Below are 20,617 nucleotides of genomic sequence, written 5' to 3' on the forward strand. Positions count from 1 at the left end.
GAGTCATAGAAACAGATCCTTTACGGGAACAGTCCAACTCATCCATGCTGACCAAATATCCTAAATTAATCTAGTCCTATTAGTCAACACTTGGCCCATATCTCTCTCAACCCTTCCTATTCATATACCCATGCAGATGCTTTTTTAAATGCTGTAATTATATGGGCATCCACCACTTCCTCTGGCAACTCATTCCATACATGCGCCACCCTGTGCATGAAAAAGTCGCCCCTTCGGTCCCTTTAAAATTTTGCCCCTCTCACCCTGAACCTATGCCCCAGAAAAAATACCTTGTCTATTTCCCTTATCCAAGCCCCTCATGATTTTATAAATCTCTATAAGGTCACCCCTCAGCCTCTGACACTCCAGGGAAAACAGCCCCAGTCTATTCAACCCTCCAACCCTGGCAACATCCTTTGTAAATCTTTTCTGTTTCACAACATTCTTCCAATAGGAGGGAGACCACAGCTGCACATAATATTCCAAAAATAGCCAACCCAATGTCCTGTACAGCCGCAAAATGATCTCCCAACTCCTATATTGGATGCTCTGACCAATAAAGGAAAGCATACCAAAAGCCACCTTCACTCTACTTTCAATGACTATGAACCTGCACTGCAAGGTCTCTTTGTTCAGCAACACTCCCCAGGACATTACCGTTAAGATGGTGATTTGCCTTTCCAAAATGCAGCACCTCACATTTTTCTAAATTAAACTCTATCTGCCACTCCTCAGCCCATTGGCCAATCTGATGTACTCTGAGGTAACCTTCTCTGCTGTCCACTACACCTGCAATTTTGGTGTCATCTGCAAACTTACTTGGTATACCCATTACATTCGCATCCAAATCAATTGCTTTGATTTGATAATACATAAGCAATATACTGCTGATACCGGAGAAGTAAATGTCATTGGACTCTCCACAATACTGCCAGACCTGTTAAGTTTCTCCAGCATTTTCTGTTCTCACTGCTCTAAATTGATACTTTCTTGTTTTTCACTTCGTCCACTAACTGGTACGGTATCTCTCGATCTGCTCTCCCTGACCTTTCATGAATTTGAATATCTAGATTAGATTAGATTACTTACAGTGTAAAAACAGGCCCTTCGGCCCAACAAGTCCACACTGACCCTCCAAAGAGCAACCCACTCAGACCCATTCCCCTACATTTACTCCTTCACCTAACACTATGGGTAATTTAGCATGGCCAATTCACCTAACCTGCACATTTTTAGACTGTGGGAGGAAATTGGGGCACCTGGAGGAAACCCATGCAGACACGGGGAGAATGTGCCTGAGGCAGGAATTGATCCCAGGTCTCTGGCGCTGTGAGGCAGCAGTGCTAACCACTGTGCCACCGTGCCGCCCGCCCATCTCTGTCACATTGCAAATATTGGGAGGCAATCTGTCTGTAAGACTGAAGTCCCTCATCCCGAGAACCATTCTTGTGATCTTTTTCTGCACCCTCTCTAAGGCTTTCACTTATCAGTCCTAAAGTGTGGTGTCCTGAACTGGACACATCCATAGTTTCATTTTCTCACAGCAGCATTCACTTGGAAGTGATAAATGTGACTTTGCACTATCTGCCCATTTTCGTATCAGAAGATGTAGTAGTAAAAGTAAGCCATTCAGTCCATTGCATCTGCTCTGCTACTTAATGAGATGAATGGCTGATCTGATCATTTACACCACCAATTGTCTGCCTTTTCACTATAGACAGGTAAACTCAATAGGACAATGATGGGAAAGCTCTCCTCCTCAACTCAATCTTGCTTGGACACTCTACTGTACAGAGATCCTATACAGGAAAATATCAGTGTCTCCTTCATTCAGTTTAAAACTCAAGTTGCTGCTTCAACTTTAACACCAACTTTGTTTAAAATAATTGCACTTCGCAGCCTACTGTGTTTTAGTCCAGTTCTCTTCCATCTTTGTGGTTTTCCTCCAAACATCCAGCAAAGAATGTGCACTCTGGAGTATTGAACACTTTCTCACTGTGACCTTTCCTAGGGCAAGTACAGAAGAAACCTTTGTGTACACGACTCATTCCGTACTACTTTGGTCCCAATCTCCAAGTGACCAGTTTGGCATTTCTGCACATTGCACACTTTCTTGTGCCCTGTTGGAAATTATTAAAATGAGGGAGCACTGGATGAGAGTACTGTGGTAGGCCACACAGAAAGTTTTGTTCCATTTGAGACTTGAGGATCTTTGTACTGGATGTTCTACATTTTGGATCCTGCAGGTAGCAAACCCCTCCCCAGCTTGCACTTCATGTCCCCCCTACCCCACCCCAAGTCTCTGTACCTCTCCCATCTGTTGTTCATGCAGGAAGTGACACATTTAAGCTAAGGCTATTTTGGTTTTGTAATGGTTCTATTTTGGACTCTGTTTAGAATGAGGAAGTGGTTAGTGTGAAGTGCTGACAGCATGAATGTATCCGTGAAACTGCTTCTTCATGAGGGTCAGGACGAGCTCAGTACACGTGCCTGTTCCCTCTGTACGAGAGGTAATCTCCCTGAAATTGGTTTGCTTTCTTCGTCTGTGGGGTTGGCAAAGTTAGATGTCAACCTGATAGTTCTGCCAAGTCTTGTGTAAGCCTTGCTGCTGAGTTAAGGGTAGCAATGATTGTTCTCCCAAATATTTCATGGGAGGGGCATTACTGGCAAGGTCGGCATTTGTAAACCACCTCTACTTGCCCTTGAAGATGGCCATCAGCTGCCTTCTGGAACCACAGCAGACTATGTGGTGTAAGTGGTAGAGCAGGGGCTATAGGATTTTAACTGTGAGGGAATGGTAATGCATTTTTGAGCCAAGATGGTGCATGGCTTGTAAGGAAACTTGCAGATGGTGCTATCCCCACGTATCTGCTGTCCTTCAAGTAGGTAGAGGCCACACATTTGGAAGGTGCTGTGAAAGGAACATAGGTGAGTTGCTAAAGTGCACCTTGTACAAGGTACATGCTGCTGATGGTGTGTGGCATTGGTAAAGGGACTGAATGTTGGTGGATAGATGTTGTCCTGGATGGTGTTGAAGCATCCTGAGTGTTGCTAGAACTGCACTCATCCAGGCAAGTTATAGAGTCATATAAGACAAAGTCCAACCAGACCCTGCCGATCATAATCCCAAATTAACCTGCCCCCTGCGCTTGGCCCATATCCCTCCAATCATTTCTTGTTCATGTATAGTACTTATCATAATGCCTTTTAAACATTATAACTAGACCACATCCACCACTTCCTTTGGAAGTTCATTCCACGTACCCTATGCCACCTCTCTAAGAATGAGCTGCACACCACAACTCTTTGCCAATTGATCCACCAATGTGTCTGCTTCATTTATTGCATTTTGAACATAGCTGTTATATCTGCTTCCATCCTGCCTTCAGGTCACACTTTGCAAGTCATCTTATCGCAGTGTGTAAAATAACATTTGAGCTCATCGCTGCTCTGGTTCATTCTGACAGTACATGCTGCTGCTCTCAATTCTGTGCTGTGTTAATTGCTTTTAAAGTGACACTTTCATGTGATGTGGATTGTCACTGGAAAAGCCAGCACTTGTGCCCATCCTGAGTTGCCCTTGAACTGAGTGGCTTTTCGAACCACTTCAGTAGGGGGGGGGCTTAAAAATCAAACACGTTACTATGGGTCTGGAGTCTCATGGAGTGCAGACCTGATGAGGGTAGAAATTAGCCTTTAATAAAGGATATTCCTGACCCAGGTATCTTTTATGACAATTAATGATAAATTAGGTTTTTTTTGTTAAAATAACACTTACATTCCACCAGCTGCAGTGGTCAGGTTTTCAACCTGCATTAGCCTGGGCTCGTCTGGATTTCTTAGCCAGTGGCGTTACCACCCAGCCACCACAATGCTCGGTATTCACCTTCTTGTCCTCCCTCTCTCCTTCTTGGTTTCAGGCCGCGAGTTCTTTGTTGGGATCTCCAAGTGGACCAATCACAAAGGAGCAGAGTATGTGGCGGAAGCATTCAAGGTGAGTTAGATTGTGGTCAAATGCTCCCTGTTGTTGCAGGGAGATGGTCCATTGCCAAGAGCAGGCATGTGAATGTGAAGTGGACAGTCCAGTTCCATTGTAATGAGTTTTTCTTGAAGATAACATGCAAATGTGGGGCGAGAAGCTTAAATTGGGCTTGAAGCCTGGAAATAGTGCACACCCCAGGTTAAACACTGAGATATTTGTTGGTTTAGTGGAAAAGTGGCGTAAAGAGTGAATGTTCAGCTTGCTATTCAGATGTAAAGCTGTCGGTGTCCACCAAACTCCCATTACAAAAAAATTAGCCTGTTTTAATGATTAAATGTCGTTTTTTCAAAAAATTGATTCTGTTGACAAGTAGTGAATTGTTACAATATAGAAGGAGGCCCATTCAGCCCATCATGTCTGTACTAGCTCTGTGAGCATTTTTGGCTTATCTGCAATCTCCTGCCTGTTCCCTGTAAACCTGCACTTTTGTTTCAATTTAGAGGTTTAGAGTTCTAGAATTACACAGCACGGAAACAGACCCTTCGATCTAAATCGTCCATGCCAACCAGATATCCTAAATTGATCCAGTGCCATTTGTCAGCATGTGGTCCATATCTCTCTCTCTCCTCTCATACCCATCCAGATATCTTTTCATGGAATCCATAAAGTGTGGAAACCGGCCATTCAGCCCAACAAGTCCACACTGACTGTCTGGACTCAGCCCCCTAGCCTGTTCCTGTAATCCTGCATTTCCCATAGCTAATCCACCTAACTTCCAGGTCCCTGGACATTATGGGAACTTGAGCATGGTCCATCCACTTAATGTACATATTTCTGAACTGTGGGAGGAAACCAGAGCACCCAGAGGAAACCCACTCAGACAGTTGCCTGAGGCTGGAATTGAACCCATGTCCTTGGTGTTGTGAGGCGGCAGTGCTAACATAGTGAGCCAGGTGGCTGCTCCAAACTTTAGATATTGTGACTGTACTAGCCTCCACCACTTCCTCTGGCAGCTGATTCCATAGACACACGACCCGCTAATGAGAAAAAGTTGCTCCTTTGGTCTCTTTTAAAATCTTTCCCCTCTCACCTTAAACTTATGCCCCCTAGTTTTAGACTTCCCTATCCAGGGAAAAAGGCTTTGGCTATTCACGTTATCCATGCCCCTCATAATGTTATAAACCTCCATAATGTCACCCCTCAGCCTCTGACGCTCCAGGGAAAACAATCACAGCCTATTCAGCCTTTCCCTATAGCTCAAGCCCTCCAACCCTGGCAACATCCTTGTAAATCTTTTCTGAATCCTTTCAAGTTTCACAACATCCTTCTGGTAGCGGAGGGACCAGAATTGAACAGAGTATTCCAAAAGTGGCCGAACCAATCTCTTATATAGCTGCAACATGATCTCCCAAAGTCCATCCTCAAAACACTGACCAATAAAGGTGTAAATAATCATTCATTGCCCTCTTGAATCTGCTTCCACCACACTTCCAGGCAGTGTACCTTCCAGAACTAAGCCACTACTATTTGTTAAGATATGTTTTTCACGCATCTTGTTTGCTTCTTTTGCAAAACGCTCTAAAACCGTGACCTCTGGTTCTCGATCTTTATACGAGTGGAAACCATTCATTCCTATCTATTCTATCCAGATCCTTATGAGTTTGAAATCTTCTGTCAGGTCCCCTCTCATCCTTCTCCTCTCCAGGGAAAACAGCCCAGTCCCAAGTTAGAATCATAAAGTCATAGAGTTTTACATTAGGATTAATTCTTGACTTTTCAAGTGAAGATTAATAATGTTAGACTCACTGGCCAAGTAGTTCCCTGGTTTATCTCTACCACTCTTCTTGAATAATGGTTCCAAGTTAACTGTCCTCTTGTCCTCTGGCACCTCTCCCGTATCCAGAGAGGATTTGAAAATTAATGTCAGGGTCCTTGCAATCTCCTCCCTTGCCTCCCAAAGCAGTCTCAGCTGCATCTCATCTGCACCTGGGGACTTCTCCAATTTTAAGCTTGTTAAATCCGATAATACCTCCTCCCTTGTAATTTTGTTCAGATATATCACAGTCCTCTTCCCTGATATTTACACTAACAGGTTTCTTTATTGTGAATATAAATGTAAAGTACCATTTTAAATCTCACTATGCCTTCTTGCTCCATCCACTTGCCAGTTGAGTCCCTAATATACCCCACTCTTTCACCGGTCAGCTTCCTGTCACTAATATACTTGTAAAATGGGAGCTGTTGTGGTGCAGTGGCAATGTCCCTACTGCTGGGCTAGAAGGTTGATGTCCCTCCTGGACCAGAGGTTGCTTTAAAATGCTCCAGGTTTCCTTTTATTTTACTCGCCAATCCTTTTCATGACCCATCTTTGCATTCCTAGTTTTCTTTTTAAAGTAAACCCCCCTTCAATTTGCATACACCTCTGGGACATCTGGTGTTCTGAGGTCTCATTCGCTTCCCTTCATATCCTTATCCAATCCTGTACAACCCAAAACATTCAAGATTGTTTGGAATTTCTGGTCCAACTCTTCACCTTTTACGGGAACATGCTGGACTCCCACTGGTCTGATGTGAATTTTTCTCTGCCTCAGTCCACTTTCACCAGATCCTGTCTTATTGTCTTACTGGCTCCCCGCAAACCCATTTCAAACTTTTTATATCTGACCCCGTTCTTTGTCCTTTCCCGTGACCACTTGATCATTATGGTCGTGTTATGGTCTTTATGGCCAAAATGTTCTATGGATGCTTCTACCATTTTCCTGCCTTCTCCCATTTTCCACAGTACTAACGTGCCTCATCCCTGGAACTACTGCAGTAAACCTCTTCTGCACTTTTTCTCCATCCTTTCCAAAGTGTGAAGCCTGGAAATATAGACAGTACTCCAGTCCATGTTTAAACAATGTTCAGTAGGTTTTACATAACCTTGCAACTCTTGTACTCTGCTCCCATATTAATGAAGCCCAGCATACTGTGTTCATAATTGACTGCTATCTCCATCTGTCCTTCCACCTTTAATGACCTAAACATGTACACAGTCAGCTCCCTCTGCTCCTGCACACTCAAGAGAATATTCCCCTTTACTTTGCATTGCTCCCCCTGGTGGTTTAATACCCGGGAAGTTTTATTATTGACCTCAGCTTCCGTGTCCAGAGAGAAAGTAGGTTTTAGGGGCTGGGCTGATTGTTATGGATGCATCTCTTGTTTGGAGAAGGTAGATCTGTACCAATTGATTGTTCCTTCTTTTCTGTCTAGGATTTTACAGTGTCCATTGTGCACGTTCCTGAGCCCCATCATTTGAAGAGTTTCTGCAGCATGGGCGGACCCAGCACCATTATCATAGGGAACAGTGAAGTTGCTCAAAAGGCCATCAAGGTAAGGTGCTCCTCTTTATGCACAACTGCTGGATTCTCCAAACATCTCATTTGGGCCTCCTGTTTTCCCCAGTTATCTCCCCTTGTCTGAGATTCTCTTGATCCAATATGCCCAGGCTCTAGATGGAGTAGACAGGAAGAGATTCTTCCCTTAAAGACAGGTCAATACCAGGAATTTAAGAGGATCAGGCAGCATGGTGGCTCAGTGGTTAGCACTGTTGCTTCACAGCGCCAGGGAGCTGAGTTCAATTCCAACCTCAAGTGACTGTGTATTGAATTTCCTCTGGTTTCCTCCTACAATCCAAAGATGTGCAGCTGAGATGGATTCGCCGTGCTAAATTGCCTATAGGGTTCAAGGATGTGTACGTTAGGTGCATTAGTCAGGGGAGATGCAGAGTAACAGGTTAGGACAATGGGTCTGGGTGGCATACTTTTTGGAGGGTCAGTGTGGACTTGTTAGGCCAGATGGCCCTGTTTCCACACTGTAGGGATCCTTTTTTTTAAAAAAGTAATATAATTAGACAGGATATGTGGAAAAATAATTTCACTTCAGTGTCTGAACATCACTGCGTGGTTTGGTGGCACAGACAGAAGCAGGAATACACATGCTGTGGCTTGCAAGGCTTCAGTCCAGATACTGAGAGGTGAGATGGTGGCTAGTTTTGTTTTTGGCCATAAAATGGCCCACATGACTTCTTCCTGTGCTGTAACATTTCTCTGGTTTTGTATCTTGGCCAAGCCATACATCATCTCCCCCTTCTCCTGTGCTTTTACAGTAAGACTCACTGGATAGTGTTTAGGACTGGGACTTTATCCCAGAATAGGGCTGGATGTGGTTAACTTGGGAAGACAGTGGCGTAGTGGTGATATCACTGGAATAGCGCTCCTGTGGCCCAAGTTAGTGGTCTTTTGGACACAGGTTCAAATCCAGCAGCTGTTGGAATTCAAAGTCAGTTAATATAACCAACAAATTAATATAAAGCTAGCAGCAGTAATGTTGATCATTGTCAGCTGTTGTAAAGAGCCATGTGATACACGAATGCTCTTGAGGGAATAACAAGATGGTTATGGTAGGGAATTTTAACTTTCCAAACAGAGACTGGGACAACACGGCAACAGACCCTTTGGTTCAACTCGTCCATGTCAACCAGATATCCCAACCCAATCTAGTCTCACCTGCCAGCACCTGGCCCATATCCCTCCAAACCCTTCCTATTCATATACCCATCCAGACGGTTTTTAAGCATCTGGATGCTTAAGTATACTCCTGCTACCTCCATTATGTTCCTCTATTAGAGAAGGTGCAAAACTTGACCTACTCTTGGGAAATAAGGGAGGGCAAGTGACCGAGGTGTCAGTGGGGGAGCACTTTGGGGCCAGTGGCCATAATTCTATTAGTTTTTAAAATAGTGATGGAAAAGGATAGACCAGATCTCAAAGTTGAAGTTCTAAATTGGAGAGGGGTCAATTTTGATGGTATGAGGCAAGAACTCTCAAAAGCTGACTGGGGGCAGATGTTCGCAGGTAAAGGGACGGCTGGAAAATGGGAAGCCTTCAGAAATGAGATAAGAATCCAGAGACATTATATTCCTGTTAGGGTGAAAGGAAAGGCTGGTAGGTACAGGGAATGCTGGCTGACTAAATAAATTGAGGGTTTTGTTCAGAAAAAGAATGAAGATAGATCGAGTGAATCCTTAGAAGAGTATAAAGGCAGTAGGAGTATACTTAAGAGGGAGATCAAAAGGCCAAAAAGGGGACATGAGATAGCTTTGGCAAATCGAATTAATGAGAATCCAAAGGGTTTTTACAAATACATTAAAGACAAAAAGGTAACAAGGGAGAGAATAAGGTCCCTCAAAGAACAGCAAGGCAGCCTTTGTGTGGAGCCACAGGAGATGGGGGAAGATACTAAATGAGTATCTTGCATCTGTATTTACTGTGGAAAAGGACAAGGAAGATGTAGAAAGTAGAGAAATAGATGGTGACATCTTGGAAAATGTCCATATTACAGAGAAGGAAGTTCTGGATGTCCTGAAATGCATAAAAGTGGATAAATCCCCAGGACCTGATCAGGTGTACCCTAGATATGGGAAGCTAGGGAATTGATTGCTGGGCCACTGGCTGAGATGCTTGTATCATTGATAGTCACAAGTGAGGTATGTGGAAGACTGGAGATTGGCTACTGTGGTGCCACTATTTAAGAAGATTGGTAAGAACAAGCCAGGGAACTATAGACCAGTGAGCCTGACATCAGTGGTGGGCAAGTTGTTGGAGGGAATCCTGAGGGACAGGATGTACATGTATTTGGAAAGGCAAGGACTGATGGATAGTCAGCATGGCTTTGTATGGGAAATCATGTTTCACAAACTTGATTGAGTTTTTTTTGAAGAAGTAACAAAGAGGATTGATGAGGGCAGATCGGTCGACATTATCTATATGGACTTCAGTAAGGAGTTCAACAAGGTTTCCCATGGGAGACTGGTTAGCAAGGTTAGATCTCATGGAATACAGGGAGAACTAGCCATTTGGATACAGAGCTGGCTCAAAGGTAGAAAACAGAGGGTGGTGGTAGAGGGTTGTTTTTCAGACTGGAGGCCTCTGACCAGTGGAGTGCCACAAGGATTGGTGCAGGGTCCACTACTTTTCATCATTGGATGTGAGCATAAGAGGTATAGTTAGTAAGTTTGCAGATGACACCAAAATTGGAGTGGATAGTGAAGAAGATTACCTCCGATTACAATGGGATCTTGATCAGATGCTGAGGAGTGGCAGATGCATTTAATTTCAATAAATGCGAGGTGCTGCATTTTGGGAAAGCAAATCTTAGCAGGACTTATACACTTAATGGTTAGGTCCTTGAGAGTGTTGCTGAACAAAGAGACCTTGGAGTTCAGGTTCATAGCTCCCTTGAAAGTGGAGTCGCAGGTAGATAGGATAGTGAAGAAGGCATTTGGTATGCTTTCCTTTCTTGGATATAGCATTGAATACAGGAGTTAGGAGGTTATGTTGCGGCTGTACAGGACATTGGTTTGGCCACTTTTGGAATATTGCAAGCAATTCTGGTGTCCTTCCTGTTGGAAAGATGTGAAACTTGAAAGCATTCAGAAACTATTTACAAGGATGTTTCCAGGTTTGGACGATTTGAGCTATAGGGAGAAGTTGAATAGGCTGGGGCTGTTTTCCCTGGAGTGTCAGATGCCGAGGGATGACCTTAGAGAGGTTTATAAAATCATGAGGGGCATTGATAGGGTAAATAGACAAGAGGGTCTTTTTCCTGGGGTGGGGAGTCTAGAACTAGAGGATAGAAGTTTAGGGTGAGAGGGGAAAGATATAAAAGAGACCTAAGGGGCAACTTTTTTCATGCAAAGGGTGGTGCGTGTGTGGAATGGGCTGCCAGAGGAAGTGGTGGAGGCTAGTATAATTGCAATATTTAAAAGGCTTTTGGATGGGTGTATGAATAGGAAGGGTTTGGAGGGATATGGGCTGGATGCTGGCTGGTGGGACTAGGTTGGGGTTGGGATATCTTGTCGGCATGGATGAGTTGGACCGAAGGGTCTGTTTCCATGCTGTACATCTCTATTACTCTGTGAATCTAAGTAAATCTGCCATCCTTACCTGCTCTGGCCTACACATGCCAGAATTTTATTTATCCTCCTGAAATGGCCCAACAAGCCACTCGGTTCAAGGGTAATTATGATTGACAACAAATGCTGGCCTAGCCACATATCCGATGGAAGAATAAAGGGAAACAAAAACATTGTTTGCAGCCTTCATTAGGGAACCATTGATACACTATGTCCATGCTGGCTCTTTGAAAGAATAATTCATGCAGTCCCACTCCGTGCCTTTTCCCTGTGGCGCTGACAATGTTATCTCTTCCAGATACTTATTCAGTTCCCTTCTGAAAGCTCAGCTGAATCTGCTTCCACCTCAGTCACTGCAGTGTATTCCCGATCATGATGAGTGACTGCATTAAAACGTTTTTCCTGATGGCACCAACACTGTTGGTCCTTCCAGTGAGCTGGAGGTGCAGTTCCTGTGACTAGCTGTATCAAATACCACCCAGTGTTTGTGAAAGTGTAGAGGGAAGCTTTATTCTGTATTTCACTTGTACTGTACCTGTCCTGGGAGTGTTTGGGCGAGGACAGCATCGATTAATCTTAATTTTCAGTTTAAAAGAGCAGAGAGAGCTTTGTTTTGTATCAAATCCGTGCTGTGCCTGTCATGGGAGTGCTTGGTAGGGACAGTATAGACAGAGCTTTGCACTGTATCAAACCCTGTGCTGTCCTGTTCTGGGAATGTTTGCTGGGGACAGGACAGAGGAGCTTTACTCTGTATCTAACCCCATGCTGACCCTGTTCTGGGAATGTTTGATGGGGACAGTACAGAGGAAGTTGTAGTTTCAGTTTAAAAGAGAAGAATGAGTTTTAATTTCAGTTTAAAAGGGTAGAGGGGACTTTACTACTTTACTGTGACCCTGTCAAACTCCCCCTGGCACTGAACGGGTTAAATACAGAACGAAGCTTCCTTTACAAAGACCCAGGTCCAGAATGGGCACAGCCTGGGCGAATCGCTTTGTATCTGTCTGTGAGTGGAGGTCATTGAGAGTGTCACTATCACGGTACTCAGTGTGAGGTGAGTGGTCACTGGCAACAGGCCTGTGGTTTTCAGAACATGTGCCCTAATGCTCGCTGGTTTCCTCTTTCTGCCCTCAGGCGATGGAGCAGCTAACGGACTATCAGTACGACAAACTGAGCGTACCAGATGACGCTGCGGCCAATTGCATCTATGCACGCGTTGGCAACAAGTGCAATGCCTTGGTCCACCGGACAGCGGATGAGTTTCCGGAAAGTTCCAAGGTCTATTTTCCGTGTCTTGTTTTATTGGGTCACAGCCCAGAGCCGTGCCTTTGATTGGGGGTGGGGGGGAGGAGAGGGAGTGTTCTGGCAGGAGGGGATCCTTCAGTGTTAAAATCTAAAACGTTCAAACAGTTGGAAACGAGCAGCTTTTGATTCCATTAGGAGGCCCTTTAAAACAGGTCAGTTGCCAGTTCGCATTTCCCTTTAAATTGTTCATATTTACACCAGCTCCTGAGTCCAATGTTAGCTCCTGGTGGGAGGAGAGCAGTACTGCAAGGAAAGGGATGGGGGGCCCTATTTCAGGGGGGAGAAAGTAGCCTAATTTAACATTGCTTAACAATGCCTCTGCTTCAAGCTTACCTTTAAAGAGCTCTAGCCACTATTCTTCTGGGTCTGGTGACGTGAGGGACGGGCTGTGCATATTCTGAAAACTGTTAATTTTATGCTGAAAAAGAACTTCACTACATTCTGTGACTGAGGCGGCATTGAATTAGCACCACAGCTGCAACGTGTCTGCACATTGGTTTAATACTTCACAGATGTTTGAAAGCAGTGCGGAAACATGGTGCAGACACGTCAGTTGTTTCTCTCTCTCTCTGCTTTGCTTTCACCCTCTCCCCACCTCACCCAACCCGTCTGTCTCTGTGTTTCTGTCTCCCTCCCTTCCTCTGTCTGTAAAACATAGAAAAACTAACAAGTGACACATACTGGTCCAATTTGTCGCCTGTAGTTCAAAATAGAGCTCCAGCATGTTCGTTTCCCAGTATTACGTTTTTTTCCATTGTTTTCATATATGACCACCCCCACATTCTCTTTTTTTCTTTCTCCACCTCTCTCTCCCTATCTCTCTTCGTGTACCACTTTCTCTCCTCTCTCTCTTTCTCTGTCCCTGGTATGTGCTCTGTGTTCCACTTACACTCTCCCTTTTTATGTGTGTGTTTTTCTTTTTCTCTCTCTCCCTCTCTTTCCCCCTCCCCCCCACACTTTGCCTGCGTTCCTCTTTTGCTTATGCTGTCTCTCTGTCTCCAACCCCACCCTAGTTTCTCTCTCTCTCTAATTTACCCTCTTTTTCACTCTCTCTCTGTCCCTGTCACGCTGTCTCTTTCCCTCTCTCTCTGCCTCTTCTCTGTAATTGTGTTTTCCTCTCTTTCTCCTGCTGTATTTTGATTTGAACTCTTTCTGAAGAGGCCATGTAGTGAAAGGATTGATTGTATCTGACTTAATGAAGCATCCCCACTGCCACCGCCCACCCAGTTACCTCGGTGCTTTAACTCCTCCTTGCCTTGTGAAATTTATTACAATATATAATCTATTGAGTTTACTCTGCACTCAGAGTCTCCTTTCACTTCCCACCCTGATTCTTGTGTTAGTGAAAGTGCCCGGAACCAGCTGATGTCTTACATTTATCCTGATGCTAGTTAAAGTACCAGATAGGTAAATCAAACAGCTGCTTTTCTTTTTTTTTAAAAAAAAGGGGCCCATGGGAGCACTTTTAATTACTAAGTGACAGTTGCGTGAGCAAATTATAGACCTGAGAATTGCCTACGCATAGAAGGAGCATGTGCTGACATTACTGCCAGGCCTGTGGAATCATTGCCCTGCTGCTGAGGACTGTCGCTAAGGAAACGGGGCCCAATCTAACCCCGGTGACCATTTTGTTTTTTAGAGTCATATAGCACAAACAAACGCTATGGTCCCACTTGTTCGTGCCAAACAAATATCTTAAACTGACCTGGTCAGCATTTGGCCCCTCGAAACCCTTCCTATTCATATGCCCAATCAGATGTCTTTTTTTTTGATGTGTGAATGGACTAAGCAACCTTGGTTTGTCCTTGAGACTCTGAACTACTGGGGTATGTGATCAGATTTTTAAAGTCTTTTTTTTTTTTGCTTCTCTCACCCCACCCCGGCCTGATTTTGATGGTTGGATTGATCTACATTGAGCTTGGTTTTGTTTTAAAACACACAAAAGCAAGTTGGCTGTCATTTTGCCCTTGGCTCTGTAGTATGAGCAGCGATGAATGGGAACTGAGGGTATACGTGTAAAAGATGCTGGCAGCTTTAGTTACTTTTTAAGGAGCCTTTGTCTCAAGGGCAGAGGTGAACACAGCAGAAAAAGTTCAGCGCCGTGGATTTGAACATTCCTGGGTTTTCTTGTGCAGCAGTATTAACCCTGGCCCAGATTACTTAATGGTCAATCTATTCGGAATAGTAATAGGCTAAAGGCAAGAAGTCAAAGAGTTTGGGGTGGGGGAAGAGACATGATAAGATGTACTCAAAGGCAAAGGTTTCTCATCGTGCTAGTAAGGATGAATTACCCCAGAGGTCATTGAATTTAAATAATTCTGAAAAAAAATGAAAGGGGAAACTAGTAGAAATTTCTTCAGAGAGCAGTCCCTCTCTTAGAGTAGTCCTCCAGGATCCAGGATGACTTGCTTTCCCTTGAGTTCGATTGGTTAGAATCATGGGGTCGAGAGCACAGAAGGAGGTATCCCTGGTGGTGTGAGGCAGCAATGCTAACCACTGTGTCACCCCAATACATAATTGGAGATATATATTTGAACGTGCTTGAATCATATGGTTGGGAATGGGAAAGTGTATTGGGTGTATGAAAGCTAGCATGGGAGATTAAATTGAATAGGATTCTTGCAAGAATCAGGCACAGTTGGGCTGAGTTGAATGGTCTTCATTGCTACCACATTCTTTAAAAGTATATAGAGCAAATGCTTTCAGCCTCAGTCCCAAAGCATAATTCACTGTAAAATACTACCAAGAAATGCAGCAGCCAATTCATGCAAAATAGGATGCCCAACTGCAATAGGTAAATAGCTGGATCCATGTTTGTTAAATTTAGTGATGTTGACTGAGGGAAAATATAGGGTGGTAGGGTGAACCCCCCTTCTTCAAGATAGTACTGAGAGTTTTCTGCTGATTTGGCAGATAAGGCCTTTCTGCCAAGCCTCATCCAAAAGGCAGTGCCTCTGACAGTGCAGCATTCCTTCACAATGCCGCTGGCCGTATCATAAATTCATAGAGTTATACAACACAGAAACAGACCCTTTGGTCCAACTCATTCATGATGACCAGATATCCTAAATTAATCTAGTCCCATTTGCAATATTTGCTCCATATCTCTCTAACCCAGAGGTAGGGAATCTTTTCATGTTGGAAGACCACATTGTTAGTTGTAATCTAATAAGGCCGCATCCAAAAAACTTCAATTATATATTCTTCAAAATTCACATTATTTTGTAAAAATCTAACTACTATGTACTAACTAACTTAAAATAAAGAAAAAAAATGTTAATTCTAAAATTAACTAATCTTTTAATGACTTTGTTGCGACTGCTTTTTGTAGGAAAGCATTTGTATATTTGGTTGCAGCATGGAGGTTTGCAGTTCTAGCTGATCCTCTAGATGGGTATCCGTTATTTGTGACCTTAAGGGCGTCTTGATTTTGGTTAAGTCGGAGAATGTAGATTCGCAGCAATAAGTGGTTGAAAAGTGGCACATGTCAGGCGGGGAAGATAGCGTACATTCTAGAATCGCATTATAACTAAATAGCAGCATAGTAGATGTCGAAATGGCCCTTATGACTCACCAATTTTTTAATTGTAGCTGTCAGTCTGTGAGGATTATTTTGTTGAATGTTCTTTTACTGTCTGATATTCTAAATACATTCATTTTAAGATGAAAATAAAAATAATAAAGGACAAAAAAACATATTAATAAAAAATAAAAGATTTATTCTGCAAAATTTGGATTCATTCAAAAGGCCATACACAAGGTTCCCACCCCTGCTCTAAACCCTACCTATTCATCTACACATCCAGATGCCTTTTAAATGCTTTAATTGTACAAGCCTCCAACACCTCCTCTGTCAGCTCATTCCATAAACGCACCACCATTTGTGTGAAAAAGTTGTCCCTTTGCCCTCTAGTTTTGGAGTCCCTACCCTGGGAAAAAGACTTGGCTATTCACTCTATCCATGCCCTTCATGATTTTATAAACCTCTATATTTGACACTTCAGTCTTGAGTGAGACTTGAGCCCACAAATTTCTGATGTTGACGTGTGTATATGATCTCTGCAATACTCACACTTCCTGTCAGGAGGCTGAGCGTTTGGTCGGTATGAGTGAGGAACGTGTGCCAGGAATGTCCTTTAGCTCTGAGCAGGGAGCTGAGTCTCCTGCTTCTCTGCTGAACGCTGCCTTCTGCTTTGTTGTACCTCATGTGGCATATGGGTGGGGAGTTCTCTCACTCATCGGGGCTCCATACTTTACCGAATCTGACTGTCGGACATTTGTAAAATGGGACTCCCTTTCCCCTCCAGGCAGAGCCATTAGTGCAGCATCATCAGAACAAATTTGAAATATTTGTAATAGTTATTGAATGGACTTGAATGGGTTGTCTTTCTATTTTCAACTGTGAGGAAGGAACCACAAGGAATGTAAACTTCAGCTTATCCAAACCTCTGTTGCCTGGAATGTAACTCTGACCAAGTCCTGTTCACCCACCATTCCTAGGCCTCTAACCTATTTAAGCTCCTAGTCCAGCATCACTTGCATTTTGTAAGTTCTCACCTTTGATTACTTACACGGTCTTGCTTCTCTGTATCATGTAAAACCCTCCAGCCCTATTACCCGCCAAAATCTCTGTGCTCCTCCAATTCTGACCTCTTTACATCTGACTTCCTACTCTCCACCATTGATGGCCTTTAACTGCAGAGATTGTGAGATTCCCTCCATACTTCCAATCTCTCATTTCATCATCTTATTTTAAAGCCTGCATGTCTTACTACATTTTTAGAATCCTTTTACACAGAATCCCTACAGTGTGGAAATAGGCCCTTTGGCCTAACGAGGCCACACTGACCTTCCGAACAGCATCCCACCCAGACCTATCCCCCTACCCTCTCATGGCTAATGCACCTAACCTAAATATCCCTGGACACTACGAGCAATTTAGCATGGCCAATCTACCTGAACTGAACATTTTTGAACTGTGGGAGGAAACTGGAGCACCCAGTGGGGACCCACACAGACACGGGGAGGACTCCACACAGATAGTTGCCCGAGGCTGGAATCAAACCCCGGTCCCTGGCGCTATGAGGCAGCAGTGCTGGCCACGGAGTCATTGTGCTGCCTTGACATCTCATTATTTAGAAGTGCCTAGTATGGGAATCCCAGCAGTACCTGCAAGTTGCTCTCCTGGACTTATATCACTGTTCTTCCATTGTCACTGAGTCAAAATTCAAGAATTCCCTCCCTGCCAGTTCTGTGGGTGTTCCTGCACTAGTCTAAACACATGGGGGTTCAAAAATATAACTCACTACCACCTTTTCTGAGCAGAATTGGATATGGGCAGTAAATAATGACCCACATACAGAGGGTGAGTTAAAGAGCTCAGTGTCAAAATTTACACATTGCTTCTGTTGTGTATTCTTTGGACATTCTGAGTAATTTAAAAGATGCTTAAAGAATGCTGAGGGGAATTAGTTTGTCAGGGAGTTCTGCTCTTGCAAATGGGCATTGCATTTCTGTTTTTTGATAATAAGGATTTTTTTCCCTCCCATCTTTATTTCCAGGCCTTCAAGAAGCTTCCAGACTACACATTGATTCCAGCGTCCTGCACGGAAGTGGCTAAACTGGGAGCATCCCTGAGCTCCTGTTCCATTTTAATCAATAAGAAGTTTGAATATTAGAGTCAATTTGGGAGGGTGTGTGGTGTGAGGGAGGGGGAGTTGTGGGGCAATGGAAGGGGAGTGGTGCTTAATCCACAACTGCCTTAAATTCCATGGTGGAATACAATAGAAACGACTCTGAATCGACGGATATGCGAGGGATGTACTGGAATTTTTGGATCAGGGACAACCCGCCTCAACTCAATCCCAGAAATGAGGTGGAATTCTTCCATGGGGCTAGAGACCGAGTCCTCATCTTCAATGTAAACTGGGCTCGACATGCAGAGCAAAGCTGCTGTTCATGACGTTGGGTCTACCCACGCCACCTAGGGGTGAAACATCTGTATTAATGTAGCTCTAATCTGAGGAGCATTTTCTTGCCTCCGGATCCAACCCAGTGCCTCAAATAGGGATTAATCACCCTCTCAGAACAATTCCAGAAACCCTGCCTTCCTTCCGCGATTGGATTTCCTCGTGTGTGCTTTTCCAGGGTTGTTCGATTACTGACGAATCTTTACTTTGAGAGATGTTTGACCCTCATCCTGTGCAACACATCCTCGACCAGACTTCCATCTTGTCTATTCCACCCCCTTCTCTCCCACCCTAGTTTTCTCTCAACTGTTTGTTTCTCCGAGAACAAAGTAGCCATCGGGTCTGCCTTTTTCTTAAAAAAAATTGTTATTCATTTTCTCGTCTGCAACTGACTGGGCGAAATCTGAAATAAATATGTGAGGAGGAAGAGACCAAAATGTCAAATTCCTCAAACTAGGAGTCATCCCCAACCCAGCTGTGGTCAAACCCACTCTGACTTAATCCAGTATCGAAATAAACTGAGGAATGCTTTACAGTATCGTCCTCTACTGTTCTAGAACATTATTGAGAAACACAAGACAGCCTTCCTTTTAAAAAAAAGTATTAATCGTTCACCAGATGGTTAATATAATTGATGCAACAAAAAAAAAGTACATAACTGGGGATTGTCACATTACGTCAATTTGTGCCTTTGGAATTTTTAATAGATTTTCTCAAAACCAGAGCTAAAAGGAAGATCTCGAGCTTAGTTCCTGCAGGGAGCACCTTTGCTGATCAGTTGTGTGTTTTTATGCACCTCATTATTTGAACACCGATTTATTTTAACCGAGATGGATCCATTGCTAAAGGTATCTTGATCCGTCCGCATCTATAACAAGATGAGGGGCAAGAGAGATTTACGCTTCCACTGGAGAGAAGCAATTAGCTTTTTAAACAGCGTTGCAAATTTTTTGCCCCTACTGAGTATTTAACTTCAAATGGGCGCGCAAATAATGGGGCAGTTCCGGGAAAAGACAATGCCTGCTTTAGTCTCGGTTGCCAATTTGAAAACCCCGCGCGCAAAGAGGGCTTCAATTTGGCTTTAAAAAGGACTTTTTTGGGGGGGGGGAGAAAAAAGTCCACTTCTGCCTGCCATTTTTGTCTTGTGCAACAACAGCACCGCCTAGAGTTCAAAAAAAATATTATAGAGGCACACTTCAATTTACCTTGCTCCTCTTGGGTCCCTAAAACAAATGGGGAGTTTTGTTTTTTTTTGTTTTAATTGCCGACAAAGTAATTAAAATCCTAGGAGAGTTCCTTTTGATAGGATTAATGCGGACGAACAGCGCATGTCGTAATGCTGCAGAATGAGGTAAAACCATAATCTGGACAACACCTAATTGAAAATATTCTTCTCTTCACTTTTAAATACGGATTTTCAAATTACGTGCTGAGAAATTGAACTTTACAGTATAAATGGAGCCCTTTCCTTTTGTTTTTGCAAAGAAAATAGTTGCAGCCACAGTTCTACAGAACTTCCGCCATGTTGTGTGTCAGACCCCCAAGGAAGGGACCCCCTGGCAACTTCACTTTCGTGCCACAACCTTGAGTGGCCATTTTCTTGGACAGTCAGGTCAAAGCCGGTGCATATTGAATGCCTGGCAGTTTTACAAGGAGCCCCACACTTGGTGTTTCCTGCAAGTTGAGCTTGAGTGGAAACCACGGCTCATCTATGGTTCCCCAATTCTTAATAAGAATGAGCCAATTGCAGCGCTCCCAACAGCTGTCCAGGTTTAAGCTGCATACCCATTGAGATTTAGAGAGAGTGTGTGTGCCCTCTGTCTCCCCTCTTCAATCCACTCCCCTTTCTCCAGCCGAGGTCTGTGAACTACCTGTAGTTTAGTGACTAGCACTCCAATATATCAATTTAGTTTATCCACACCTCTGACTTTCATGCAGTCTAATCCACTTCCAGTGTGTTACCTCCTCTCGCCCTGGATTGGGAGTGGAAGAAGAGTCAGATCACTTGGTGCTTTTATTCTGATGCCTGAAATTCAGCTTTTGTATGGTGTCTCCTTTGTAAGCAACTCTTCTGATTTAATAAAAATGAGAATCTGCTTCAAATGTCCAGTGTGTATTGAATATTATTGCCCCCTTCCTTTCGTTTAGCTTTGTGTGTTTGGCAAAACTAATTTTGACACTTGAGCCCTTCCTCCCCTGAGGTAACTTACCTTCACTCCATATGCTACATATTTCAGTTGTGATATTTTTATTGTCTCTGAGCCTCACCAGCTTCTTGCAGAGAGAGCTCCAGGTTTTCATGCATTGGTATGGAATCCTTTATTCTGATCTATTTCCAGAATATCTTGGCACCATCGAAGGCTTTAGATTATGCCCCCTAGTTTTAGACTCTGATCATCAGAGAAAAAG

At 43.6% G+C, this 20,617-nt stretch overlaps 1 protein-coding gene across 1 annotated transcript in view; it reads left to right on the top strand.

Moving 5' to 3' along the window:
• Positions 1–20,311, top strand: part of LOC140455347 (N(G),N(G)-dimethylarginine dimethylaminohydrolase 1-like) — a 75,715-nt gene extending 55,404 nt beyond the window's left edge. The window contains exons 3-6 of the mRNA XM_072550131.1: positions 3,921–3,994; positions 7,235–7,354; positions 12,069–12,212; positions 17,801–20,311. Of these exons, the coding sequence (XP_072406232.1) occupies positions 3,921–3,994; positions 7,235–7,354; positions 12,069–12,212; positions 17,801–17,917 (455 nt within the window). The 3' untranslated portion in view covers positions 17,918–20,311. The remainder of the gene's footprint in view (positions 1–3,920; positions 3,995–7,234; positions 7,355–12,068; positions 12,213–17,800) is intronic.
• The last annotated feature ends 306 nt before the right edge of the window (positions 20,312–20,617 follow it).

Source organism: Chiloscyllium punctatum, chromosome 30, assembly GCF_047496795.1.
Source record: "Chiloscyllium punctatum isolate Juve2018m chromosome 30, sChiPun1.3, whole genome shotgun sequence".
NCBI classification, from domain to species: Eukaryota; Metazoa; Chordata; class Chondrichthyes; order Orectolobiformes; family Hemiscylliidae; genus Chiloscyllium; species Chiloscyllium punctatum.